General features: G+C 40.1%; 2 protein-coding genes across 6 annotated transcripts in view; both read right to left on the bottom strand.

The window, feature by feature from the left end:
* Positions 1-9,755, bottom strand: part of LOC139810920 (uncharacterized) — a 29,657-nt gene extending 19,902 nt beyond the window's left edge. Inside the window, exons 1-2 of one of the 2 annotated variants that reach the window (XM_071774837.1) lie at positions 9,493-9,755; positions 9,050-9,405 (exon numbers count right to left, since the gene is read on the bottom strand). In XM_071774837.1, coding sequence (XP_071630938.1) covers positions 9,050-9,098 — 49 coding nt within the window. In that variant the 5' untranslated portion in view covers positions 9,099-9,405; positions 9,493-9,755. Of the gene's footprint in view, positions 1-9,049 lie in introns of both variants that reach the window. The other variant, XM_071774836.1, reaches the window with a different exon arrangement.
* Positions 9,756-12,320: 2,565 nt separating this feature from the next.
* LOC139810925 (tyrosine-protein phosphatase non-receptor type 7) lies at positions 12,321-20,612 on the bottom strand. 4 transcript variants are annotated; one of them, XM_071774846.1, is made up of 8 exons: positions 20,407-20,612; positions 17,010-17,205; positions 16,716-16,907; positions 16,309-16,524; positions 15,815-16,219; positions 15,374-15,669; positions 15,036-15,245; positions 12,321-14,941 (listed from the first exon to the last, which is right to left on the bottom strand). In XM_071774846.1, the coding sequence occupies exons 3-8, from the start codon at positions 16,854-16,856 to the stop codon at positions 14,830-14,832; spliced, it is 1,380 nt and encodes a 459-aa protein (XP_071630947.1). In that variant the 5' UTR covers positions 16,857-16,907; positions 17,010-17,205; positions 20,407-20,612; the 3' UTR covers positions 12,321-14,829. The 4 variants fall into 4 exon arrangements, with proteins under 4 accessions (XP_071630947.1, XP_071630946.1, XP_071630945.1 ...); XM_071774845.1 differs by having other exon boundaries at positions 16,716-16,893; XM_071774844.1 differs by lacking the exon at positions 20,407-20,612 and adding an exon at positions 17,813-18,047 and having other exon boundaries at positions 16,716-16,893.
* Between the last annotated feature and the right edge of the window lie 3,195 nt (positions 20,613-23,807).

Below are 23,807 nucleotides of genomic sequence, written 5' to 3'. Positions count from 1 at the left end.
TCCGCATAAAATTTTCGTATGGTAACGTAACGTAGATCAACGCACAAGAAACGTATTGACGTATAAAGCGTCATCTACAATGGCAGCAGGAGTATACAGTAAGACGTAAGCAGTAAGTTATTGACTAATGGGATTTTTACAATTCAAGAATAATCGACTGTGATTGGTCAATAGAATAGCTTACTGTTTACGTCTTACTGCATACTCCTGCTGCCATTGTAGACGACGCTTAACGCCGTAACCGATACGTTTCTTGTGCGTTGACCCACGTTTCGTTACACTACGTTGCCATACGAAAGTCTTGTGCAAAGGTTCTAAACCTTAAAAAAGCAGCGCCAAGTTTTTTACAAGAAAAATTTATTTATTTTATTTTAATTAAATATTTTTATTTTATAATGTTACCTCTTTAATTCTTTGTGATTAAAATAATTCTTTGTAATATTATAATTTTATCAAGGAGAATTAAAACTACTACCACTTGGGTTGATAGAAAGACTCTCAGGAATACAAAGATACATACCACTTGGGCTGAGTTAGGTAACACAATTTTGTTTCATTTTTTAAAAGTAGTTGCAAAATTATTTTTCAAAGTGTATATATTCTCTTTGCAATTGGCGCAATTTAAAGATTTCACATCTTTTTTTGAAATACGTATCACTTAGGTTGAATTAGGTAACGCAATTTTGTGAATTATTTTGTTAGGGAGAAATAAAGCTACTATACATATATCATCACTTGGGTTGAGTTAGGTAACGAAATTTTGTGAATTATTTTGTTAGAAAGAAATAAAGCTACTACCATTTTAGATTTTTAGATTTACAACATACATTGCGCGTGTACTTGGCGCCTTTTTTTACCTTTTTTGAAAAAGGTAATTTTGTACTGATCTGATTTACTGCAATGTAAAAAAAATATTCACATATTTAAATGTATTATGCTGAAGTTGTGTGGATTAGAACCAAATAATAGTGCGCTTTATTTTTGTCGTCAGTAGTGATTACAGTAGTGAGATAAAGCTGCAAACTGCAATGTGACGTTATAGATGAACCATCTGTAATTGATTTGGAATCACAGAGAAATATAAATTAGCGAATAACGGGTGACGAACAAGTTAACAGTTGTATAATAAGCAAAGTTTAGAACAATTTTATAAAAAAAATAACGTTATTATTCTTGAAGAAACTATTTTATTCGCCATACCAATAGAAATAAAAACATGCATTATAAATGTATGTAGCATTTTGCAGCGTTATTTTTATTCTTTGTGTAAAACTATTTCAAAAAAGATTAAACAGTGCAGAACATTTCTTTTATTCGCTAATAGACATACTACATAATTATTATTATTAATTAAACTGCGTCTGCACATCGCGCAAGTTTCGTGCGCGCAATTATCATGGTCCAATTTCAGACCAGTACAATGGAGCAATTAACCGATGTAAGTGTCAAAATGATTTATGATACCCAACTACATGAAACGTCAACAACGAGAATAAATAAGAAAAGAAGAAACATGAAATTTTTCTTGGCGATCAAAATTTTTCAATGGCCATTCAGCTCGACTGCTTTACGGACCTTACGGTAAATCGTATATAATAGATATCAATATCATTGTGGTTAATGTCGCTGCGATTATCAAAGGTATCTGTCGTACACGCGCGCATAAAAGCCATGATTTCTAAAGTACTACTCTCTCGACTCTCGACTCGCGTAAGTACTCGCGCATCGGTTCAAGGAGAATCTCGAAGGATAGTAAAAGTATGCAGCTGGTGCGCTTTAGCGACCCAAACTCACATAAAACGCCACGTTCCTCCAGTATTCGGATCTTTTAATTCACACGTAACATCTACAAACTTTTCATCGATCTCCTTCTTTGTTCGCATAAACATACGTATTAAACGCCAAATAACTTTAAACATTTTACTCTTTACTTTGACTAAACATGTTAATAAATATAAATGTATGAGTAAAAACAAATTACAAAGATGTAAAAAAGACGTCCGGTCTTTTTTACAAGTCTTATACTCCGGTGCACTATAATACTATAGTCCTTATTGATGTCCCTGATAATGATTATTTTTGAATGGTCTATTTGATGCATGCGTTCCGCATCACATAAGTTTACCGCGACAACCAAAATTAGATACCCCGGCGGCGATGCAAATTATCTAAGGTTTCACTTTAAATTTGTACAGTGTGAATTGTTACGTTAGCCACACCTATACCTTTCACCTGACACGTTAGCTTGCGCGTGAACAAGCTTGCTCGATACACCCTGATATTTACTCGATTGCGCTCGGAAATCCGCGAACTGTAAAGCGATGAGATATTATGAAACATATTTTGCTGCATCATGAAAATACGTATCCAAGAAGTTAAGCAAATTGAAAGAAGCAAATCGGAGTAACTTTTTTCGTAAAATATATAGACATCTACGTACTGTCAATTCTTCAAATCCTACCTAGTCGCATTCGCAAATATTAACCCTCAATGTTGCTTAAATCTCATTTTTAGACCTTTGAGATTTTTAGTCATATTTTCTTCAAGAAACTTTAAAGAACAACGTACCAAATATCGTTTCCGTACCAATAAATTATTGATTTTTTAATACGTAACTTTGGAAATAAATTCAATATTTATTATCACCACGAATGATAAAAGATTTGCGTCCGGAATTCTCGCGTGTGCTCGTGCATTTAACCCAAACGCCTGACCTCATCCACACATCGCTCATCCGTGACACGCTCGCCTACGAATGTAAATGTTATTGCCAAAGCAATAAATATGGTAATGTGTCTAACGTGGGCGTGCGTACGTACATATGCACGGAATAAAACAGACGTGTCCGAGCGTTGAGATCGCCTAGGAGACTATTGGTTCGCGCATATACGTATATACATATATTGTAAATCGGCCTGTAATTCAGGGAGGAGAAAAAAGGACCGAGAACGAGGACGAGCGAGAAAAGTTGGCGTGACTCGAGCGGAAGACACGACATCGGGACATCAGCGGAAAACGGCCGGGGCCGGGGCCATGTTTCTCCCGTAATAGCCACGTTCCACGGTTCCCTACCTCATCGTGATCGTGAGCATGTTGAACCGTGTCTCCGTGTATGTCACTGATATCCAGCTCGAAGCGTATCGTTTTGTTACCGTATAATAGTCTCCTTGGAGAATTCGCAAGCATCGTCTTCGGGATCGATAAACTCGCGGAATTTTTCCAGAAGATCGGAATATATATTTCCAACTTTTACGAGACAAAAATTGAATAGAAAATCGGCCTCGCTACTTTTACAAATATCGTTTTATACGTTGTACCTATATACTTTGTTTACTGGCTTTATTAAGCGTTACAGGTTATACGGCAAATGCGTCGAACGACTAACGTGTAACGAATAATTTAATTAAATATCATAATCTTCATAGCACAATGCAGAGAGAAAAGTCGCTTGATTCCCACAGTGATACGCCCCCTGAACTTTAGCTCATGGAATTCATCGGCTTTCACTATGTTGCGCCACTTTACGATGATACAAATATAAGCATTTTGATCGCAATTCATAATTATAATTAAACATAAAAACTCCGTAAAATGATTATTAATAAAATAAATTACAAATAGATGGGTTCTCCATATCTTATGGATAAATCTAATAATTTTCTCAACGTCCCTAAATTTCTTCTTCGAAAATCGTTGCAAAATTAAAATATTTATTTGATAACGTACGCATATAATCTGCTGATATATGCCATGCATGCGCTTTCCATTGCTATATAGTAATCTCAAAAATAGACAGATCGTCCACGTATTGCGATTTACTACCACACGGTTCAGACATTTCTTTCGATATGACTAATATATTACTTGAACGATGTTCATGTAGCGCTTAAAGCTCATTTACGAGCAGAATTAAAAGAAAAAAATGCTAATAGAAAGGATTATCGCTTCCTCCGGTTTTTGTGACCAGCCCGCGTTCTTATATGTAGAACGTTTGTACGTTGAACGTCGGCAACGGCAGCTCGCAAGTCGCAAAGTAGTCCATACATCCTCTCTCTTGCATTATAAACAATCTCCCATGAAAATCTAGAGCAACCAGTGTAGTAAAGTCCGCGAGACGAACGTATGAGCATATAGCGAGGACCATTATCCGTTACACGTGAAGAACATTGTCGTGATTCGAACTTACAATAGTTCAAATCAGATTAATTACTAATTTGTATATCTAATCTGCTCTCAGTCAAGGAAAATGTCCGAAAGCCGAAAGCAGTCGTTAATTAGAAACTTTCATATTACGTAACTCCCGATTTACGAATTCTAGAAACGGAATCTCGTGGAAATACAATTTGTCGGGATTATTACAAACTTTTTCGTTAATTGCTATGATTTCATGCTCGATAAAACTTTCAGCCATCGGATTCAGCTTTCGCTTTTGGTGACAGCATGTGGCAAAAACTGTATATTGGCATTACGTATTGAGGAAAATCGTTAAAATAGTATAACTCATTCAAGTCTCTACAAAAAAGTGCAACCAAGTTTATTAAAAAATTAACGTGCGAATATAAAAAATTAAAATATTTAAAATACCATTAGTCTCACATTAATAACGTCAGTATTAACAGAAAAATATTAATGATAATATATGTCAACAGTTGTATGCCATACGCATTCTTCGTTTCGTGATAGGTACCTGAAGAAAATAATATGTAAGCGATCGCGGATCGTGAGGTCTACCAGAATCAAAGGGTCTTGCCATCGATTAAACAAATCGCCCCATTATGCCTGGGACACGTGCCTATGTTTACGATGTTCGCGATATGTTTACTTCCCCTTTTTAAGCACTGCTAAAAGACCTGTGCCGCATAAATTTGTACATTTTACGGTTTTTACATAAACGTACGTAATTTAATGTACATGATTTTAACTATACTGTAATTGTGAATAAAATAGTTATTAAATATAAATTCTCTCTAAAATATCAAGATATTATTTATACTGTGTATTGAGTTTCTATTAAATATTTATAATTTTTATTTTTGTCTTATATATTATATCTTATCTATGCATACACGTTTCTCATATTTTTTGTTAACATTGTTAATCCATTTGGCCATTTAATTAATTTTGTTAAATTATATTTTACATCACGTTTATTTATAAAGATTTTATATAGATAATATAAAACTCCATGCGCATGTTTTCTAATTTCTTTTTCATTTTTCTCGGAAAGAGAAACACTTGTTAAATTAAAATTTAATTTAAAATAATGTGACAACTTTTTTTAAGACATTCATGTGACGTGTGAAGATTGTACGACGGGGATTGTACGACGCTTCAGCAACAATATACTTTAACAGAGGCAAGAATAACCTTAGCTCAGTAAGTAAATAGCCTCTCCTACTTGACGTTGCAAGAAGAGCGCGCATGCTCGAGCTTTTCGCGAAAGGCGGACCCGCGAAGCTTTTCATCAACCAATGTGCTTTCGTGGATGGCATAGGACGTCCTACGGCTTGCGCGTTACTTTCCTGAACGGCCATGCTATACGCGATGAAATCCCATAATTCATCCGCCGGGCTTCAACCATCACCGATAAGCTCGCGGCGATCGAACTCAGCCTTTCATTATCATTTTATTTAAGCTCGTTGCAAGCCCGCTCGTAGTCCAAAATAAATTTTAGGTCGCGATCGATGCGGCAAAACCCGGTGAGACTGCGAATCTTCTCGATACAACTGCGAGCACGTGCAATGAAGGATAAAAGCCGCGAGCGACGTCGACCGAGCAAAAAGCACGAGTTTCAATATTTCTGTCAGTCTTTCCAAAAAGAGTATCGCATCACGCACAGTATAAACGTGTGTCATTCAAAACTGTCGGATAAAAAACCTATGGTCTATGGGTTTTCAAGACAAACATTGCGAAAACCTTGCGCGTTGCCTCGTCGGAGCGTATAAAGTAAGTAGCAAGATAGTAAGTAGTAAATTGGTTCTCCTGACAACACACCGTTTGTTGCAATTTGTGCCTGCTATTATTATATCGAGAGCAATAAGCTACAACTTATAAACCACTCGTTACTATTTATAAACGGATCCGATGAAATTGGAGCACTGTCTCCATTGTTTCTCATTCCAGAGTTCTCTCCGAGATGCAAGCTAAATAAAACAATACAATCTATACTCTGTCCGAGAGAGAGAGAGAGAGAGAGAGAGAGAGAGAGAGAGAGAGAGAGAGAGAGAGAGAGAGAGAGAGAGAGAGAGAGAGAGAGAGAGAGAGAGAGAGAGAGAGAGAGAGAGAGAGAGAGAGAGTACTGTCATAGAAACTTGGCAAGCAAAATTACACGTGCTTGATTAATATTAATGTTATAATGTAAGGGATTAGAATTAATTATTTATCACCGTATGACGGCACTTAACAAACGTGTTTCGTCATACGCTTTGCCCGCTCGAGAAAGAAAAATTAAACATTTCGAAACGCACGAATGAAATCACGTCGCGTTCCACATCTTTCTCTAGTCAATGACGCGTTTTATCACGTACGTGTACATGCAAGCGTGTACACTACACACGTAAACACGTTGTCATTAAATAACTCATTTAACGTCTGCGTTACCCCGTAACAGCCTCCGAGAGCAGCACCTCTCATCAACCTTTTTGTTGAACGACGCGCTATTCTCATTCCATTTAAAAGATAAACATTTAACACAACAAAAGAGACGTGGCTCTCGAGGGATGAAAGGAGCGCAGCGCGGCGCGCGGGTCCGAAACGAGAGAAATGTTAGCGTCGGTAGAATAGACAGGTGATTCAAAAAGTGAATGCATAGTATAGCGGTACGTTGCCCGTCTCGGTATAGGTTACCGTGAATTATCAAGCCATTAATTCCAAATAAACGGAAAAGCACGTTCACCACGCGACTTTCACTATCTGTCCGCAGAGAGGACAGTGTGGAATTGTTAGTAACGGCTGGAGGATAACGTCTCGCAAGAGAGAAAGAACGAAGGATCTTATACCTACATGTATGTTACGTAGAACGGTCGAATCCTCGTTTAATAACAACTATTATGAAAAGAATCGCCATGGAAATGGCGGATATGAACGTCTCATAGAAAATACTCGGTCGTTTTATAATAAATCTTTTAAAAATTTTTATTTTTGTGTTTTCTTCTCTACGTAATCTCTATTACGGTTAAACGTAAAACTCGGCCTGGCAAATCGCGGTGCCGGTGCTTTGAGGGTACAAGTTTTCTCGAGCCACCGACGAAGGAACAATGAGAGATAACAACGCTTTGTTCCTGGTGCCTGCCGGAGACGAGGTGGTGCATTCATCTCGAAGATCGGAGGAGACATTACGTTACAACCTCTGACCTACATAAGGAACGCTACGCTGCACTCGTTACAGGTGAATGCACTCGGTGTGGAACAGGCCGCTAAATCAAGAGAATGCATACGAAGAAAACGTAAATATACGCGGAGGAGCGAGATACGTCCAGCGATCTCCTCGAAAGCTTTTCCTTTTTTTATTCTAATTTTGTATTCTGCGTACGAGGATCGACGATCGTCGCGTTCAGCGAGGGCCCTCGGGCGTAAGCACGTCCGGCAAGGGGAAAAAAAAAGAGTTAAAGCGCGATTTAGCGCTATGCATCAAACTGAGAGGCGCGTAACAGGTATGCGAAGGCGGTTTTTCCGCGAGTGTGGAGGGGGGAGAGCCCCGCAGTCAAGGCAAAAGTAGGATAAACGTATCCACGTAAGCGGCATGACTCTCCCCTTTTAGTCCTCGCGCTTTAAAGTCTCAAGTACCAGACTAGGACTTTCGAGTTGCAATTTCGGGTACGAAACTGAAATCGTCGACGGAACGTTTCGGGTTTTCATTCGGCTCGCCCGCGCCCGCGCCGCGCGCCGCGCCGTTAGTCGCGTGGTCATTGCAGTTTGTTTCCTTCAGTCTACCGATATGAAGGGAGGGAGAAATGATTACGACCGCGAGGAGACGGGAGGTTTAGTTAAGGATCTTTCGAAACATGCACTGGACGTGTAAAAACCTCAATTCATAAGGCGTTTCGCGAGGATATCCCGCGCGTTGACGCCTACAAGCCACGCGCCGGACGCCGGACTTGACTCTAAACAGTCTCGACGCGCATTTATCTACTTCTTCTTCCGAATACGGGACGAGCGAACATTACCGGCTTAGAGATAGTTGCAGGAGACAGGTGATACGAACCGACTGAACACTAAACGAACGATACATTTAGCGCAAAATCGAGAGAGACTACTCTCTCGTTCTCTCGCCAAATAGAGCGACGCGAGACACCACTATAGCGATGCATCCTGGCAGCGCCGATCGGATCGGATCTCGAGCTTCCTCTCTCTCTCTCTCTCTCTCTCTCTCTCTCTCTCTCTCTCTCTCTCTCCCCCCCCCCCCCCCCCCCCCTAAGCACTCATCGAGGCGACGATGCGCCGCATGTTTCGCACGCGAATTCCACGAATTGCGTTCCATCGCGTTGCTTTCGATTCCAGCATCGGCGAACCGAGCTGACGGCGCGGCGCGGCTCCTTTTAACTCGAAGGATGAAAACGCGCTCGCGTATATCCGGTGCGCGCGTTTAAGGTCAATGCACGCTTCGTGGCTCGATATTGATGGAGAGAAAGAACCATGGAGAACCGTGGAGAACCGGGGTCGGGAGGAAGCACGGTGGGGTAAGCGCGTTGCGCGCGATAACGGTGTCGGTGTCAAATTTGCGACATTCCGTAGCTGTCATCGCCGTATGCCGTATCGAACGCGCCGCTCTTTGATCCGCTCCGCGTTTACTGTTGCGAGCGACTCGCGGCTCGCTCGAGCTGCGAGCCACGTTTAGAAGGATCTAGTACCGTTACGCGACACGCTCGAAAACGAGAGACGCTGCGCCGCGCCGCGCCGCTCGTGCAGGCGCACAGCGCACAGCGCACGCAGTTCGAGCGACGTAATAAAAATTGACAGCGCGCGCTGGTCGCTGACCGCTGACGCTTTCGCGAAACGCAAAAGGCGCGTGGAAAGAAAGAAAGGAAGGAAGGAAAGAAGGAAAACTCACCGAGAATCGCCTGGAGGGTTTGGTCGTCCCCGTCCCCGATGACATCCATGCCTCCGTGGTCGATGGTCGTCGAAGCCCGTAGCCGCTCTCCCGGACCCGATCAACGGGCCCCATTCCGCGACGTTCGTGCCGCGACGAGGCTTCGCACCGTCGCGACGTTCCGCATAGCCGCGCGATACCCGCGATGCCCGTCGCCGCGCCGCGCCGCAGCCGACCTGATCCTGCGCGAACTCGCTCCTCCTCTTCTTTCTTCCACTCCTCCTTTCCTCCTTCGGGCGAGAATCGAGATCTCGCCTCACCTCGCTTCGCTTCTCACGCACTACTTCCTTCTCGCTTGCGCGCGATTCGACCGCGACCTATGGATAGGATGAAGATGAATACCGATACGCGAGCGCAACCACGCAACGCGGCACCATCGCGCGACGGAATCGTCGGATACGTACGAATGTACGATCGCGGTTTCGCGGGGTCCCCGGTCCAGACGAAACGCGCACACGCGCAACACACGACACACGAAACGACGCGCGCGTTCCGCTTTTACTCGCGGGAACGCGTAGCGCGAATAACAACGACGTCGACGCGGTCGACGACGACGACGACGACTGCTCCTAGCTCCTACCTGCCTCCTGCCGCCGCGCCAGTACGGAGCTATTCCGCGAGTCGCTCGAGTCGCGGTAATCCCGTCAATCCCGTGTCGCGGACTAACGTAAGATCGGAGCCGGAGCCGCCGGAGCCTCGCGGCCCTCGCGCGCGTAGTGCGACTACCACGAGCACGAGCGCACACATATGTACGTGAAACCTGTTCGTGCGTATTCCACGACTTCCACGAGTATTCGCGCAGGGCCGTGTCTCGGCCTCTCGGCCCGAGCGAGATCCATCGCGATAATAAATGTACAGTCAAATTTTTTATTGTTAAATAATAATTTAATCTTGAGTAAATACTTTTCCATTCATCTTTTTTCCGCAACGCAAAAGTATCGTCCATGCATGTTCTTTTAGCTGTGGATGAGATTTCACCTTCTGTCGAAGCGCTAATTGACAAATTACTTATACGTCAACAACTTGTAATAAATGTTGAGCCATCTTACACGACAATTTTAATTCTTCATAGAATCATTTTTTCCCCTTTTATTAATTTAAATTTCTAGATGGCGTGAAAATATCATCTTGCATCAAACGTGTATCTGTAGTAACGTATAATAAAAGTGCAATTGAATTACAAATAACTTGTAATAAAATTAAGTTATAAAATTCATATGATAAAACTTGTGTGCTAAACATTTATTTGACTCCTATAGCCATTCCTGATCTTATTCTAAACATTTATATTTTTACATTTTATTATTATTTAACATAAATGCGAAAAGAAGTGTGTTTTTCCGATAAAGACATTACGCGGTAATTCTCTCGGCTCTGTATCAAATAATTCTAAAGAGTAATGAGGTACACATTTTACATCCACTATATTTCGTTTAAATCGGAATAAAATTACCAAGTTTACTAGGGACAATGTTATCCGGTACACACAAGTACACAACGTAAGAGGATTTAAGTGTGTGTCCGGGCCCTTAGTCCCAGTCTACAATAGGTGTTTTAAGCCCTAAACCTTAAGGGGATCCTGCAGCCGTATGATTTACCGACATTATCGTTTTTCGATGGATCTTTTAATTGGCTTTACAGAATTGCAAGTTTTTGGTCTAGAATTAAAGTACGCACAAAAATCTAGGGCAGAAAACGCGATTTTATATCAAAAACGCCAAAAAATTAAAAATGTTACTTATTTGGGCACATACGCAGCTGTCACCTGACGACAATATTTGCTTAAAAAAAAAATTCTGCAGTTTATACATACATAATTTTTATCATCTGCCCTTGGGAAAACATGTAGGAATAATATCGTGCAAGTAGAAGTAAGATTCAATGCGTACAAAAAAAGATCCATTGAAAAATTATTTTAGTAATGCAAATACGGATGCAAATGACAAGAAGAGCAGCAACAGTAGTTGCCGGATCTTGCGAGAGATGGCGAGCAATCGAAAAAAGGACAGATGTCATTTCGTTAGACAAAGACAGATATAAGGAAAACAAAATTAGAAAGGTTGACATTATCGACATCGAGGAAGTTCGCCAGTCACTGCAGGATCCCCTTAAGAACGTGTTCAATCACAGTTGAATTTGAGGAGAATAATTGATTGTGATTGGTCACGTTCTTAGGGCTTAGGGCTTAAAACACCTATTGTAGACGGGCACTTAGAGGATTGCTCGAGCCGATCGACTGTGCCGCAATGTTCGCATTCCTTCGCAAGCACGTATCGTGTTTGTTTACCTTCCAACTTCCAAGAATCGTCTTGCCGCGCCGCGCCGACTCGCCGAGAACAAGAGTGACAGTGAGACAAAAATAAAAGCGAGGCGGAACCAACTTTTTTTACGAAACGGACTATTTTGGCATTTTCGGCTTTCGGCTATCGACGGGCCGACGCGACGCGACGCGACGCGACGCGACGACTCGAGACTCGAAACTCGGTCGCTCGGAAATTGGAGAGGATAAGTCGCGATCTTTCAACGGAAATATAAAACGATGTTTGTTGAAATTCCTCGAGTCGCGAGTCGCTTACGGATAAACATTGTCAGCGCGTCTACAACTCTAATCTCTATACAGTCTATATACGTGCTGTGAGCTGTGAGGTAAACACGGCCCTGGTCGCGCGACGCGCTCGGCTTAGCTCGGCAGCGCTCGGTCACGTGATCGAGTTTAGTCTCGTTCGAATGGTCGCCCGCGCGAGCGGCACATGGCCGCGGCGGCGGAGCGTCGCCGTCGGCGTTGCGCGGTCATTTCGGGATTTCACGCGCGACGTGTCACGGTGTCACCGGGTCCGGGATTTCGGCGAACGGACGAACGAAGCGTGTGCGACAAGAGTCCCGGTCGCGCGACGACGCGTTTAATCCGAATACGGAAGTGTGACAGTCTGTGTGAGATGCACGAGATGAACGGAGTAAGATGGCCACGACGCCGACCGCCGACGGCTGCGGGACGACGAACGACGAAACTCCACGGCGCGCGGCGCCGGCGCCGACGCCGACGCCGCCGACGCCGACGCCGCCGACTGCTCAGAGTGCTCGGACCTCGGACCTCGGCCGAGTGTTGATCTGCTGATGTTGATCGACGACGCGGCGATGACGATTCTACGGATTCTACCCATCATACTTTCGATGGATCCGATGGAGGCTGCTTTGAGAACTTTCTATCGATGAGTACGACGAGACACGAAACTTTTATTATTATTGTTATCGTTTATTATCATTGCCTATTACATTTATGCCAAGTCCCTTGCGACTTTTGGCGCGTTCATAAATAATATACTTTGTCTCCTTTAAAACGATGCGTACTCTCTTAAATTTAAATACATAATTCTTCTCTCTCTCTCTCTCTCTCTCTCTCTCTCTCTCTCTTTGTACAATCTATGTACACGTAGTATGCACACCCACATCTTGTATACTCTATGCGCGCTTATACATAAATATACATACGTTTTCCGAGGCATTTAAATTAATGGTACCGAACGAAAAATAAGCGATAAGCGATAATTATGCGGATATAAGTATATCGAAGGATTTCATTTTCTTTACTTGCGCGCACGTGTGAAACCGCTCTTTTATTTGTGTGCACGCAAAAACCAGATACTCATCTCCGTACCGCGTTTAGATTTTCATTTATCCAGACTCAAGTTGAGACGAGACGATGAAACTGGATGAAAAATGAGTTGGTAACGCCTCAAAATACATGTAATACACGCATACGCCACGAATTTCGGCATTGTTCGAACGACATTCTGACATGACTATCGAGAACTTTATATGTATATGTATATGTCGATTATCACTTTACTCTACTATCTATTAAATAGTCTAAAAAAGTATTAGCAGCCAAGAAAGATCATTTGCATTTAAAATCATTTAACAAAACGTAATAATTAACGCTGTAATAATTATTTATTGTCATGCAAATTCGCGGTAATAATTCAAACTCAAGTGTGTCGATTCTAATTTTTCTCTATTAACTCATTCATATATTAAAATCGATAAATACATTATCGATTAAATATTATATAATTCTCACTTAAAATATATATATATATTATTATACGCGAGACATTTTCAAAGTTAAATTTACATTTCTGATTTTTACGTAACTATTGACTGATATTGTATAACACACACATTCAAGTTCTTTCTTTATACAATATTAGTTCATCGATGAGATACAAGATAAATAAAACAGATCCATTTTTTTACATAAGACAACAATACAAGGATTATGTTACAAATTTAGTTTTTTCTATATAATAATATACTTTTTCTAGAATATAAATATGAATTTACTTCCAACTGCTAAAGATTTTTTATTATTAAGTTAAATTACAATATAAGTAATTATTATATTAAATCAGTCTCAATTTGATAAATAAACGAGTAAAATTGTTAGAGAGCGCAAATATACTCGTGTACATTTCTGAGCAACATGATTCAATATAATTAAGAATATTGAGCTGTTGCTCGTGTGTGTGGATACGTACAAGTATATTCGCTATAACAACGTTGCATTCGGCTCGTATTACTCTATCAAATTGACTCTTATTCAGATTTTTTTATCAACCCATTGTTCTCTTTTGCTTCTAAATCATATTGTACTATCCGTGTTCAGTCTTACAATTAGTCGGTCAGATAAAAGCAACAAATCATAAAGGGTTAAATTTTAAATTATTTTAAAATCAAATAGGAACACTAAGAATATAAGACAATACCTAGTCGATTTGGGTCCCATAAATTAGTAATTGTTTTAACAATTATTCGCGCGCGCGCGCGTGTGTGTGTGTGTGTGTGTGTGTGTGTGTGTGTGTGTGTACGTGTGTATATATACATTATACATATATATGTATATACACACACGCACATACAATTTCACATTTAGCTCACATTTAACATTATATATCGTTAAAGTAATTACGCGCTTAACTTTAGCTCTTACACGTTGGAACAGTTTAGTAAATTTTGTCATGTGTCTACTCCATCGTGATGCGTCGATAATAGTGAAGAATATCGTATTAGTATCAGTTACATTAGCATAGTCGCGAAACCGTTTCTACACATTTTTGTATATTTAAAATTTTATTAGAACTTGACAACTATTCCCTAACGCACGAGGAATGTGTAGATAATTAAATCCCAAGTTTAGTATCTGATCTTTAGATATAAATTTTATGATACGAATCGCGAATACATTATCGCCGTGTTTCGTGTTTAGAGATTATTTCTAATTTGTAACTTATATAAATTAATATAATCTTGGTTTTTAAGCGTACGTGCCGCACGATTAATATATCGCGCGTTATTATAAACATAAATACTCTTTTCATTAAGCTATTTATGATACCTCAGTTTTAAAAAGCACCTGCTTAGAAAATGCACTCCGACGGTGAACCCTTTTTTTTACCTCTTGAGCTCTGTGATTGATATCAATTGTCAACGATTTGTCATGGCAGTAGAAAATGGCAGCTTATTAAACGAGTTTTAACTCGTTCGAATATTGAGATAAAGATGAGAGAGCGTCGGTTCACAGGCTAACATTGAGATTCGTTAGAAATTTGTTTCCTTTTTTTTTCTTTTTCTTTTGCGGTAAGCATATAGCCCTGTGCGAAGTGACATTCTCTTAGGCAATAATAAAGCCTCGTTTCACGAAAGAATAAGCGAAAGAAATTCCTATAGTAGCGGGGTATGTCCATTCAATCGCTCGAAGTCGACGGTTTGCTGTCTAGTGTTTGCTCGAAAAGATTAAGTGCTTTATGAATAAATTCATATTGTTCAGCCGTTTGTACCATTCCTCCTCTATCGTATCTAAAATATTAAAAAGTACTTGTATTTTGTATATTCCTGACAACGAGATCTATGTAAGATTACATAATATATTTCGAGCTTATTATTGCCTTACCTCATCTGGCACAAAATACCCAGTACGTCGACATTTCCGTCTCTTAGAAGTTGAATCATTCCTATTCCTATCGCTATAAAACAGCCAGTTCGTCCTATACCTGCGCTGCAGTGGACGACCACTGGTCTTGGTAAAGCGTTTACCTCCGCGGCCATACTAACGAGCGCATCCGCAGTTTGAGGTACGGCATGGTCCGGCCATGAATCATACCTATTGATTTATTTCACAATTCAATATACGCAAATTTAGTACATTGTGTATATATATATATATATATTTAGTAAATATATGAATAAAAATCGAGTCCTCGAAGACAAAATAAATAGCACAGTAATTACCAATAGTGCTGCAAATGTCTTCTCTCTCTTTCGTGCCGGATCTCCATGGTTCTGACGGTATATCCGTTTCTCGTATCGACATAGTTAACGATAATTGTAAAAGATCCAGCTTGTATGCGATTATTCACGTCAAACGGAAAATACGCCTCGCATTTTGGTTTGGACGCTTCGTACAGTCTAGTTATCATGACGATCGCAGGAACTTTTTCTGCCCAGATCATTTCCCAGAAATCTGCTGTCGTGTTAGCTAATGGTCCCTGTGTCGCGATGTATCTAGCACTTTCGCCGTCGTATCCCTGTAAATTCGTTTTCTGTTGTAGCTTATAAAATTCATGCAACTTGATAATAAAAGGTGCCTACTGCCTACTGCCTACTGCCTATGTATATCCAAGTTTTCAGGTATCATTCTTACTATTACACACAAAATTACTATTTACATACTCGGATGTAGTTGGCGTTTATGTAACCGGCTAGCGGATCGTCGGAGCAACCTGGTAGAACTACTCTGGTTTGTGGATTGGGTAAAACAGAGCTGTATCGATTTTTCACTCCCGAGCCACAAATGTCCACCTTTTCCGGTAGATTTAGCGGCACCTCCCAAAATTCTTTGTGCAACGTTCCCGTACCTTGGACAATCTTTTTCAATTGTGCTCTCGACAATACATTTCCTGCACTTAGCAAAAACTCTTCCGTTGTACATTCTCGGGTAGGAGTAACCATATGTGGCGGACTTTCGGGAGCTGGTGCCAATTCTATGGTTAAACTTGTGCTCGAACCACGTCTCTCCAACAATCCCTTTGCTTTTATACGTATCGCTTCCGGTTTACGTTCGGGTGTTGCCAAAGACTTGTAACGTAATACGAAGATTGTTTCCAATACGATAATTTAATATTTGCTATTACAGATCTACGCGTCGCGTCGGTAGATTCTCTTACCTCGGGTAAAGAGGTCTGAGGAACTGGTCGTACCGGATACTTGGGTGCAGATTGCTTGGCGAATGCTTCGTGAACCCATTTAGCTTCCACAGATTCTTTTGTATCTTTAGTTGATTTGTCTGGCTGACAAATGGCACCTTCCTCGACCAGACCGTGCCGATCGCCATTTTCGTTATCTTTTTCACGCGACATTTGTTTTCGTAGCCATAACAAGATCTGTTGGAAAGTGCTTATTATTATACAATCTTATTATTATACATGAGTAAATTATTTGATGATATATATGTAACAAATCAATTGGATTTCATAAATCTATAAAGCTTTTAAAGTAGTCACTTGTTTTTAGAAAAAAGAAGGGAGAATGAGTTTTCTATTATTTCTATATCGTAAAGAAATGTGATGCTTACTAGGAATGTGAAAAGAATAGTGCCAGCGATTGCACAAAGCGCTACAAAGTAAGGCAAATGCCAATCTAGCCATGATAAAGTCGTCCTGGAATGTACTTCCTTGTCTGTCTGACTACTGAGTTGGGCCACTTGGAGATCCATTCCAGCATCATCCAGTCCTGTCACGGACTGCCGGATTCTGTATTAAAAATACTTTGAGACAAAGAATAAATCTTAATATTGCGTGAAACATTACTTGGATATCGACATTACAGCTGGTATTGTGATTTTTTGCACAACACGTAAGCGTGTTACCTGTGATGGGATCTCGTAGGCATTCCCTTCGACGAGGGCGATAAGGAGATTGGCACTAGTGTATCCTTATGCCACTTTTGTTCAGTGATTAGATAAAACTTTTCCAGAGGATTTATATTATCGCTATGGCTGATTGTTGCATCATAATAATTAATATCATTTGCATGACGATGAGTCAAGGAAACACTTGTACCATCTACAATAAAAATAATATTGCATAAACTATAAAATTGCACACACAGACTGTAACGTAACTCTAGAAGCTTTGCGATATTATGAAGTAAGTATATTGTATACAAAATTTGCTCATAGTACATATTACATTATATTTTGTCATTTTTAACGTATAATGACTTTAGTCGCAACAAACACAACGCACGTTCGACTAATAGGTAACGTAGAATGAAAGAGAAAAGTTTTTATTCTGCGTTGCGTTAACAAGAAGTGAAAATAATTCGTCAAGTCTAATGAACGATAAAAAGAGAATCGTGAAATGAAAGCAGAGAGACACTGGAGACAGATGCAACGGATTGGGAAATGGGATAGGGACACGAAACAGATGTAAAATCGTTCATTTGTCATTAGTCAGCCATGAATTGCATACGCGGATATATACGGGTGGCACGCACGCACGCACGCACGCACACTATCCCGAAGTCGGAGCATCGTGAATAAATCACATCCTGTTTTCTCGTTGATGTAATAATAGCGAGCGGATATGCACGGTGTTTGCGAATGAATGAGCGAGCGGGTGAGCGAACGAAAGACAAGAATTAGTTTTCACACTGATGTTTGATCGATACCTTTTGTCAGCAGCACATAGGACAATAGTGTGAGCAGCGTACGATTGACATGTGACGTACGGGCACGATGCTCCGAGAATGAGGGTCGTGTGTACGGCGATACGGCCATATTGCGAGACGGTGTCGAAACCAGGCAAACTCCTTGTCGGAACTACCCGAGAGACGCACCGTTTCATATGTCTTGACCCGCGGAGCTTCGGTTCTATTCATAGTGCTTCACGATCGTTTCGCATTCCTCTCGTTCTCTCGTATAGTACGTCAGGAGTAAGCGACGGCCAATAGGAACGGCGACGGTCTCGTCGGCCCATTGGCACCGACCAACCGCGACGTGAATGTAAACGCTTGTACCGTGTTATTCACGGGAGTGGGAGTTGGCGTGAATGAAAGCGGAGCACGTGCGATTAATGACAGTAATGTCACATTCGGAAACGAGTTTTACGTTTATCCGATGCTCGAGTAGACGTTGCTTCTTCTCCGAATAGTTGATTTGGAGGAGCAAAGCCCTCTACGTACACTACCCCGCATCGCGGAAAGAAACGCGGATCGTTATCCCGTGCCATACGAATTGTCATCGCGTTCAATGAATCACATACCATTCCTTTTCAAACTTGTCGCAATATCGTGAGCGATCCATTTTAATCTCTCCGCGCGATTATCCAAAACGGTTGCTCAAAAAGATTTAACTTTAAATCAAGATTGTCTTCTTTCTTTCATTTCTCTTTTGACAACTAGTTCTAGGAATAATTAGAATGTAGAAAATCAAAATGAGCAACGTCTGATAAGATACATTGCTTAAGATTTTCGAACATTCGAATTGGTTCGTGTAAATAGAAATTACCGTGTAATAAAATAGCATCCTCGCATCGGTTCACGGTCGTACTCGATTAGCAATTAAAATTTTAAATATCTTTTATTACTTGAAAAATTCTTTCTGAAATCACCACGTATTCTCTTACTTTTAATTATCTAAGATTTGTTAATTAAAACTCAAATATTATAGCAGTTTATTCATTGATTTCAAGGATAGCAGAACATCCTCGAATATATTTCCAAACTTTTTACGTACGTGTTTCTCAAGAATGTAAGTGATGATTCACGAAACCGGATGTCCATATTTGCTGTTTACGCTTTTGCTCAAGATCACATTCATTCCTCTTTAAATCTGCATTATTTGCGTTTTATTTTCGTAGTTATATCCCTCTTTGATATCTCTTTAACTCAATTTCGTGACGCGATTAAATTATAAGTAACAAATTAATATAATTTCTAATTTGATATTATTTCGACGATTCTTTTTTTACAGACAAACGACGAAACTTGATACTTTTTACTTACCGACTATAGTACGATAACGGCAATCGTCATTGATCATTATTGTAGTAACTAAAAAAATCAATAAGCACTCCGGAACTAAATGTTCGACTTGACGTGCCTCGATTTCACATTAACGTAAATAAACCGCTTTGTTGTTTCGAGATAAAAGAGAATACATCTTGTAACTTGTCGAAAAATTAAAAACGATTGAAATATCTCTATACCATTTAGTAAAGCCGACCAGAAAAACGAGAAAAATCTCGATCACTGCCTGAAGCTCACGCGTTTGCGATTCATATTGTGAATAAGACAAAAAAAGTACTTTCTAAACACGAGAATTAAAAAATCTAGTATACGGCAACGTACTCTCAAGCGCGACGAAAAAGCTCGCACGAATGTCCGAGCAGCCCTCGCGCTGCCGACTGATTTGATCCCCATTCATCCTTCCACAGGAAGCTTACGAGTTTTCGTAGGGCGCACGCACTTGCGTAAAATTGCTTTACGACGATTGGTCGAAGGAAGGAAACTCGAATGCTTGTGGACAATTATAATTTGATTGTTTTTTTATCATTTTTCTCAACGATCAAATAAAAAAATTTCCCAAACACAACAATTTTCCATATCGCCAAGTCGATATATGTCGTTAACATAAAATAATCGTGTATAAAAGATATAGTTTGATTTGTTCTTGATAAAAAATAGCGTCTTTTTGGTTCGATAAACAGCTATGTTTTACGCGCAATTATTGTTTACGAAAAGAATACATGCCATCGAGTCGAGTTCTGATTTCAGAGTTTGTAATCGGAGTTTATAATCTTGTCGTGATATATAGGAATTATTAAATTAATCATTTTATTGTAGATACAATATCGTAAAAATATATAGTCTCTCGTAAAGTCGCAACATGTATGTATTACTAACGGATATAAATCTAATAACTGCGATCATGTACTTTAATGAATATATTTCGCATTAACGTATAATTGATTATTCGATTACTCAATCCATGTTGAGTCTTGTCGTTTGCGATTATTATTAACAATAAGATGTTTTCACACATAGAGTGAAGCTTTTACAGTTACTTTTATTCGATACACGATTCGTTTGACTTTTGCGAGAAAGCCGATAATTTTCGAAAAGCCGATAATCATAAACATGTGATATATTCGACATACAACTCAGTGCATAATGATATTGCGCGCAAAACTTATACGGAAACGCTTTTAAATGGTAACGTCGAAACACACATGCATACTCTCGCATTTGCGTTGGTCATGTACCTTGCCGAGGGCGAATGAGAAGGTCCTTTTCCTCCTTTCGAGGTGGTCTGTCACGTCTCGTTAAGATATTGTCTCGTTCGACGGCATCACCCTGCGCACATCGACATCGCGGTGGATGACAAAATACGATACGTTAGCTTCGCAGATAAATTGCGCGACTGCGTCGGAACGGACTCGCGTCGAGCGCATCTGAATGGCGTCTGAACGGATTGCAAAATGACGGCCAACTGCATTCACCTCTTTCGCGCTGACCGCGAAGGGGTGGCGAGGGGATGGAGTGCAGCAGACGCGCGCATTCGTGACACGGATACGATTCACCGAGCCACCCTTCCCTCTGTATAGCGGTACGTGGCCTCGCCCCTCGTCGTACGTACCACCGCGCGGCACCCGCAACGATACCCCTTGATAAACGGCGCTGGAACGGATACGATATCCACCGACAAGAGTTTTAAACGCTACAACCGCCGAATTTTCTTCGAGATTGTTAAAATTACAGAATTGCGCAACATTGATTTAATCTCGCTTGTTCGAAATGCTAATTTAAAGTTTTGCGATAAAAGTATATATAAATTTATGTGTCGATTGAAATTCGTGAAAAAACTTTGGAAACAGGACAAAATTCTCCATTTGCTGTTCTAATGTTAATTCGCCTTCCCTTCCAACTCGTTCAATCGTCGAATTCTCGTAAGTCTAAATCTTTGCTTTTATTATTATGTGCATCAATTACATATATTCTCTGCTTTATGAGCTTAAGCCGAGCGATATTTAATATGTTCCCTGCTGTTATTTATCATACTTGCTGCCTGTTTGTTATATTTTTGTTATCTCTATTTTCCTTCAAACATCCACCGAAATGCAATCGAAAGAGAAGAGGAGACAAAAAGAGAATGATAGAGGGTGGCAAGGTTAAGTAAGAGCAAAGAGGAGGGAGCGTTGAATGAGAACTTCTAGGTCGATGAGAGGGTGTAGAGGGAGGGAGACAAATCGGCCTTCGTAACTCGGGAGGGTGAAGAAAGGAGACAGAATGTAGGCTAGTCTCGTTGGCGAACAGCGTCCCCAATCGATACGCACGCAGCAAACTTCTACGCCCTCTCGTTCTGTCAATCTTTTATCTTATTACATTTTATTTTATTGCAGTTGATTGACAAATACGTAATTTCACGAGTAACCTAACGAGAGAGAGAGAGAGAGAGAGAGAGAGAGAGAGAGAGAGAGTGTGTGTGTGTGTGTGTGTCAGAACAAGAGTCTTACACTACACTTTTCGTTGCAATTAATGAAAATAATTAGAATTGGACACGTATACCTAACGTTACACGTTAGATAATTAATACATGAACATGATAATGATTAATCTTACACACGTGACACACAGATTTAACAATAATGAATATGCAGGATAGCACAAGTTGATTTTTTTCTAGTAAGAAAACTTTTAAGGTATTAATAGTTTTATTGATAGAATTATCAAATGTCAATTCACGTTAGTCTTAATTCGTTTTCCATTTTTAATATTTTTACTACTGACACACCCACACATACAACGTATCAATATTTTTATGTTCGTGATATAGTAATAGTAGCGTGATTATTCGTAACAGTTTATCTAATCAAATCCAATGACTGCACACGAGAATGAAATTTTTTAATTACTTTAATCGACCAACACGTCATATCCGTTTCCGGTGGGATACACGACAGAGAGCTCGGCGGCCTTGATAGTATTCTTGGAGATTTACTCTTTACAGAAATCACATTTCATATAGCATTGTCTGTATGCATATCAGATACTACACAGATATATCAGTTCTATATATTTACTGTATATGTAAAACTTGTTTAACGGAGAGAAATAAAACGTCGCGAGCAAAGACGTGCGAAAAGCGCAATTTTCCAAGTGTCGCTTTTATATACATATAGACGTCGTTTAAATTAATCCGTTTTACTGAGGAATAGATGTTTTTTTTTTTTTTTTTACAGACAGAGGGTGTTGAAAGATCGTAGACAGCTACGTCATATCCGGTTTCCGATAGCCAAGCTACAGAAAACAGAGAAGTCTTCGATATACGTCTCGTTTAAGCAGATAATCAATGATTCAAGGAAAAAAAAACTCGAAACACACACACACATGTAATCGCGAGATAAGCGAAAAGGAGACCTACGCCTACGCAAGTCTCGATTTACGTATCCAATGTATTTTTAACATTAACAAAACATACTATTTCCCACTCTACGCGTTTTTTTTCCATTATGTATTAATCGTAGTGTTGTGTTAATCTATCGCAACAATGTTTGGCTAAATTCAATGAGATATCTTTTTGTGCATTAATTTTTAACAACAGATTCTTTGATAATCAGTTGTGCCTTGGCGAAAATATCGAAAAAGATTATCATTTATCAAAGTTTTCCAATTTGTATATTAGCATTATACCATCTTCGTAACTGGAGTCTAAAATTAAGATTCTATCATCAAGGTAAACTCCGCTTGATACAAATAAACTGATGAAAAAGTAAAAGTTCTGTTATTTATTCGATTCAAAGTTTAGTTTGCGAGAAAGCAAATACAATATCGCTTATGATTCGAAAATTATTTGTATTTCGACATTTTGCTGTAAAATGATCAAGAGACCTTTTGGTCGTTTTTGGGGTATCCTGATGTATTCACGTATATTGTATTAAAAGAAATCAAAAGTTCTCATGATAAGATTATTTGTATAATACCAGTTCTCTTTTCGTTATCGCGATGAGATTTCTTTGCGTGGAGCAGCGAAGAAAACAGACACGAAGCGAGTATCCATATCCTTTTGCTGGATAAAGAGAAACGTCAAAGCTGCGCATACGCAATGCGAATACCCGTGTAACCTTCAATGGGCTGCCTACCCATTCGCATCCGCTCGTAGGGATTCAGCTCTTCCATTGAGCAGCAACTTGGCTGCTTCCGCTTTCCGTTCATGCGTTTGTCTCGTCTTCTTTTTTTCCCTCTTCTATCCCATGTTTTCTCGATCGTTTTTCTCTCTCAGATACGAGTCGGGCACAAACTCCGACGACCCGATTCGATGAACGATTATTACACAAAGAGCCTAGAATTCGGTATTCATCCATGTCGCACATTGCTATTAATGTGCTTATCGGGGGAGATATTGATCGAGTCCCGGTTTTTCAATGAACTGTACTGCCGTTGCTGGCGGCAGTACAAGGGACAAGGCGATACGCGACCCAGAGCCGTCCACGGCGACCTACTTTGAGGCTGTGACGTTGAACGGTCCATTCACCTTGCAGCTCGTTCAGAAATCAAAGCACGTGCCATTATTGGCTACTTGTGAATACGCGGCAGGACAATTTCTAAAAAAAAAAAAAAATCATCTTGAATGTATGTATACCGTGAAATATTCAACGTCAAATAC

Source organism: Temnothorax longispinosus, chromosome 4, assembly GCF_030848805.1.
Source record: "Temnothorax longispinosus isolate EJ_2023e chromosome 4, Tlon_JGU_v1, whole genome shotgun sequence".
NCBI lineage: Eukaryota > Metazoa > Arthropoda > Insecta > Hymenoptera > Formicidae > Temnothorax > Temnothorax longispinosus.
Note: the sequence above shows the minus strand (reverse complement) of the source record. Positions and strands in the feature narration are given on the sequence as shown.

Excerpts from the sequence above, each read along its gene's own strand:
- LOC139810925 (XM_071774844.1), bottom strand. The coding sequence starts at position 17,921 with ATGGCCGTATCGCCGTACACACGACCCTCATTCTCGGAGCATCGTGCC. Across the intron at positions 16,894-17,009 it reads CCTACGAGATCCCATCACAG|AATCCGGCAGTCCGTGACAG; the intron begins GTAACACGCTTA and ends TTTTTAATACAG. Across the intron at positions 15,670-15,814 it reads TAAACGCCAACTACATCCGA|GGATACGACGGCGAAAGTGC; the intron begins GTATGTAAATAG and ends ACGAATTTACAG.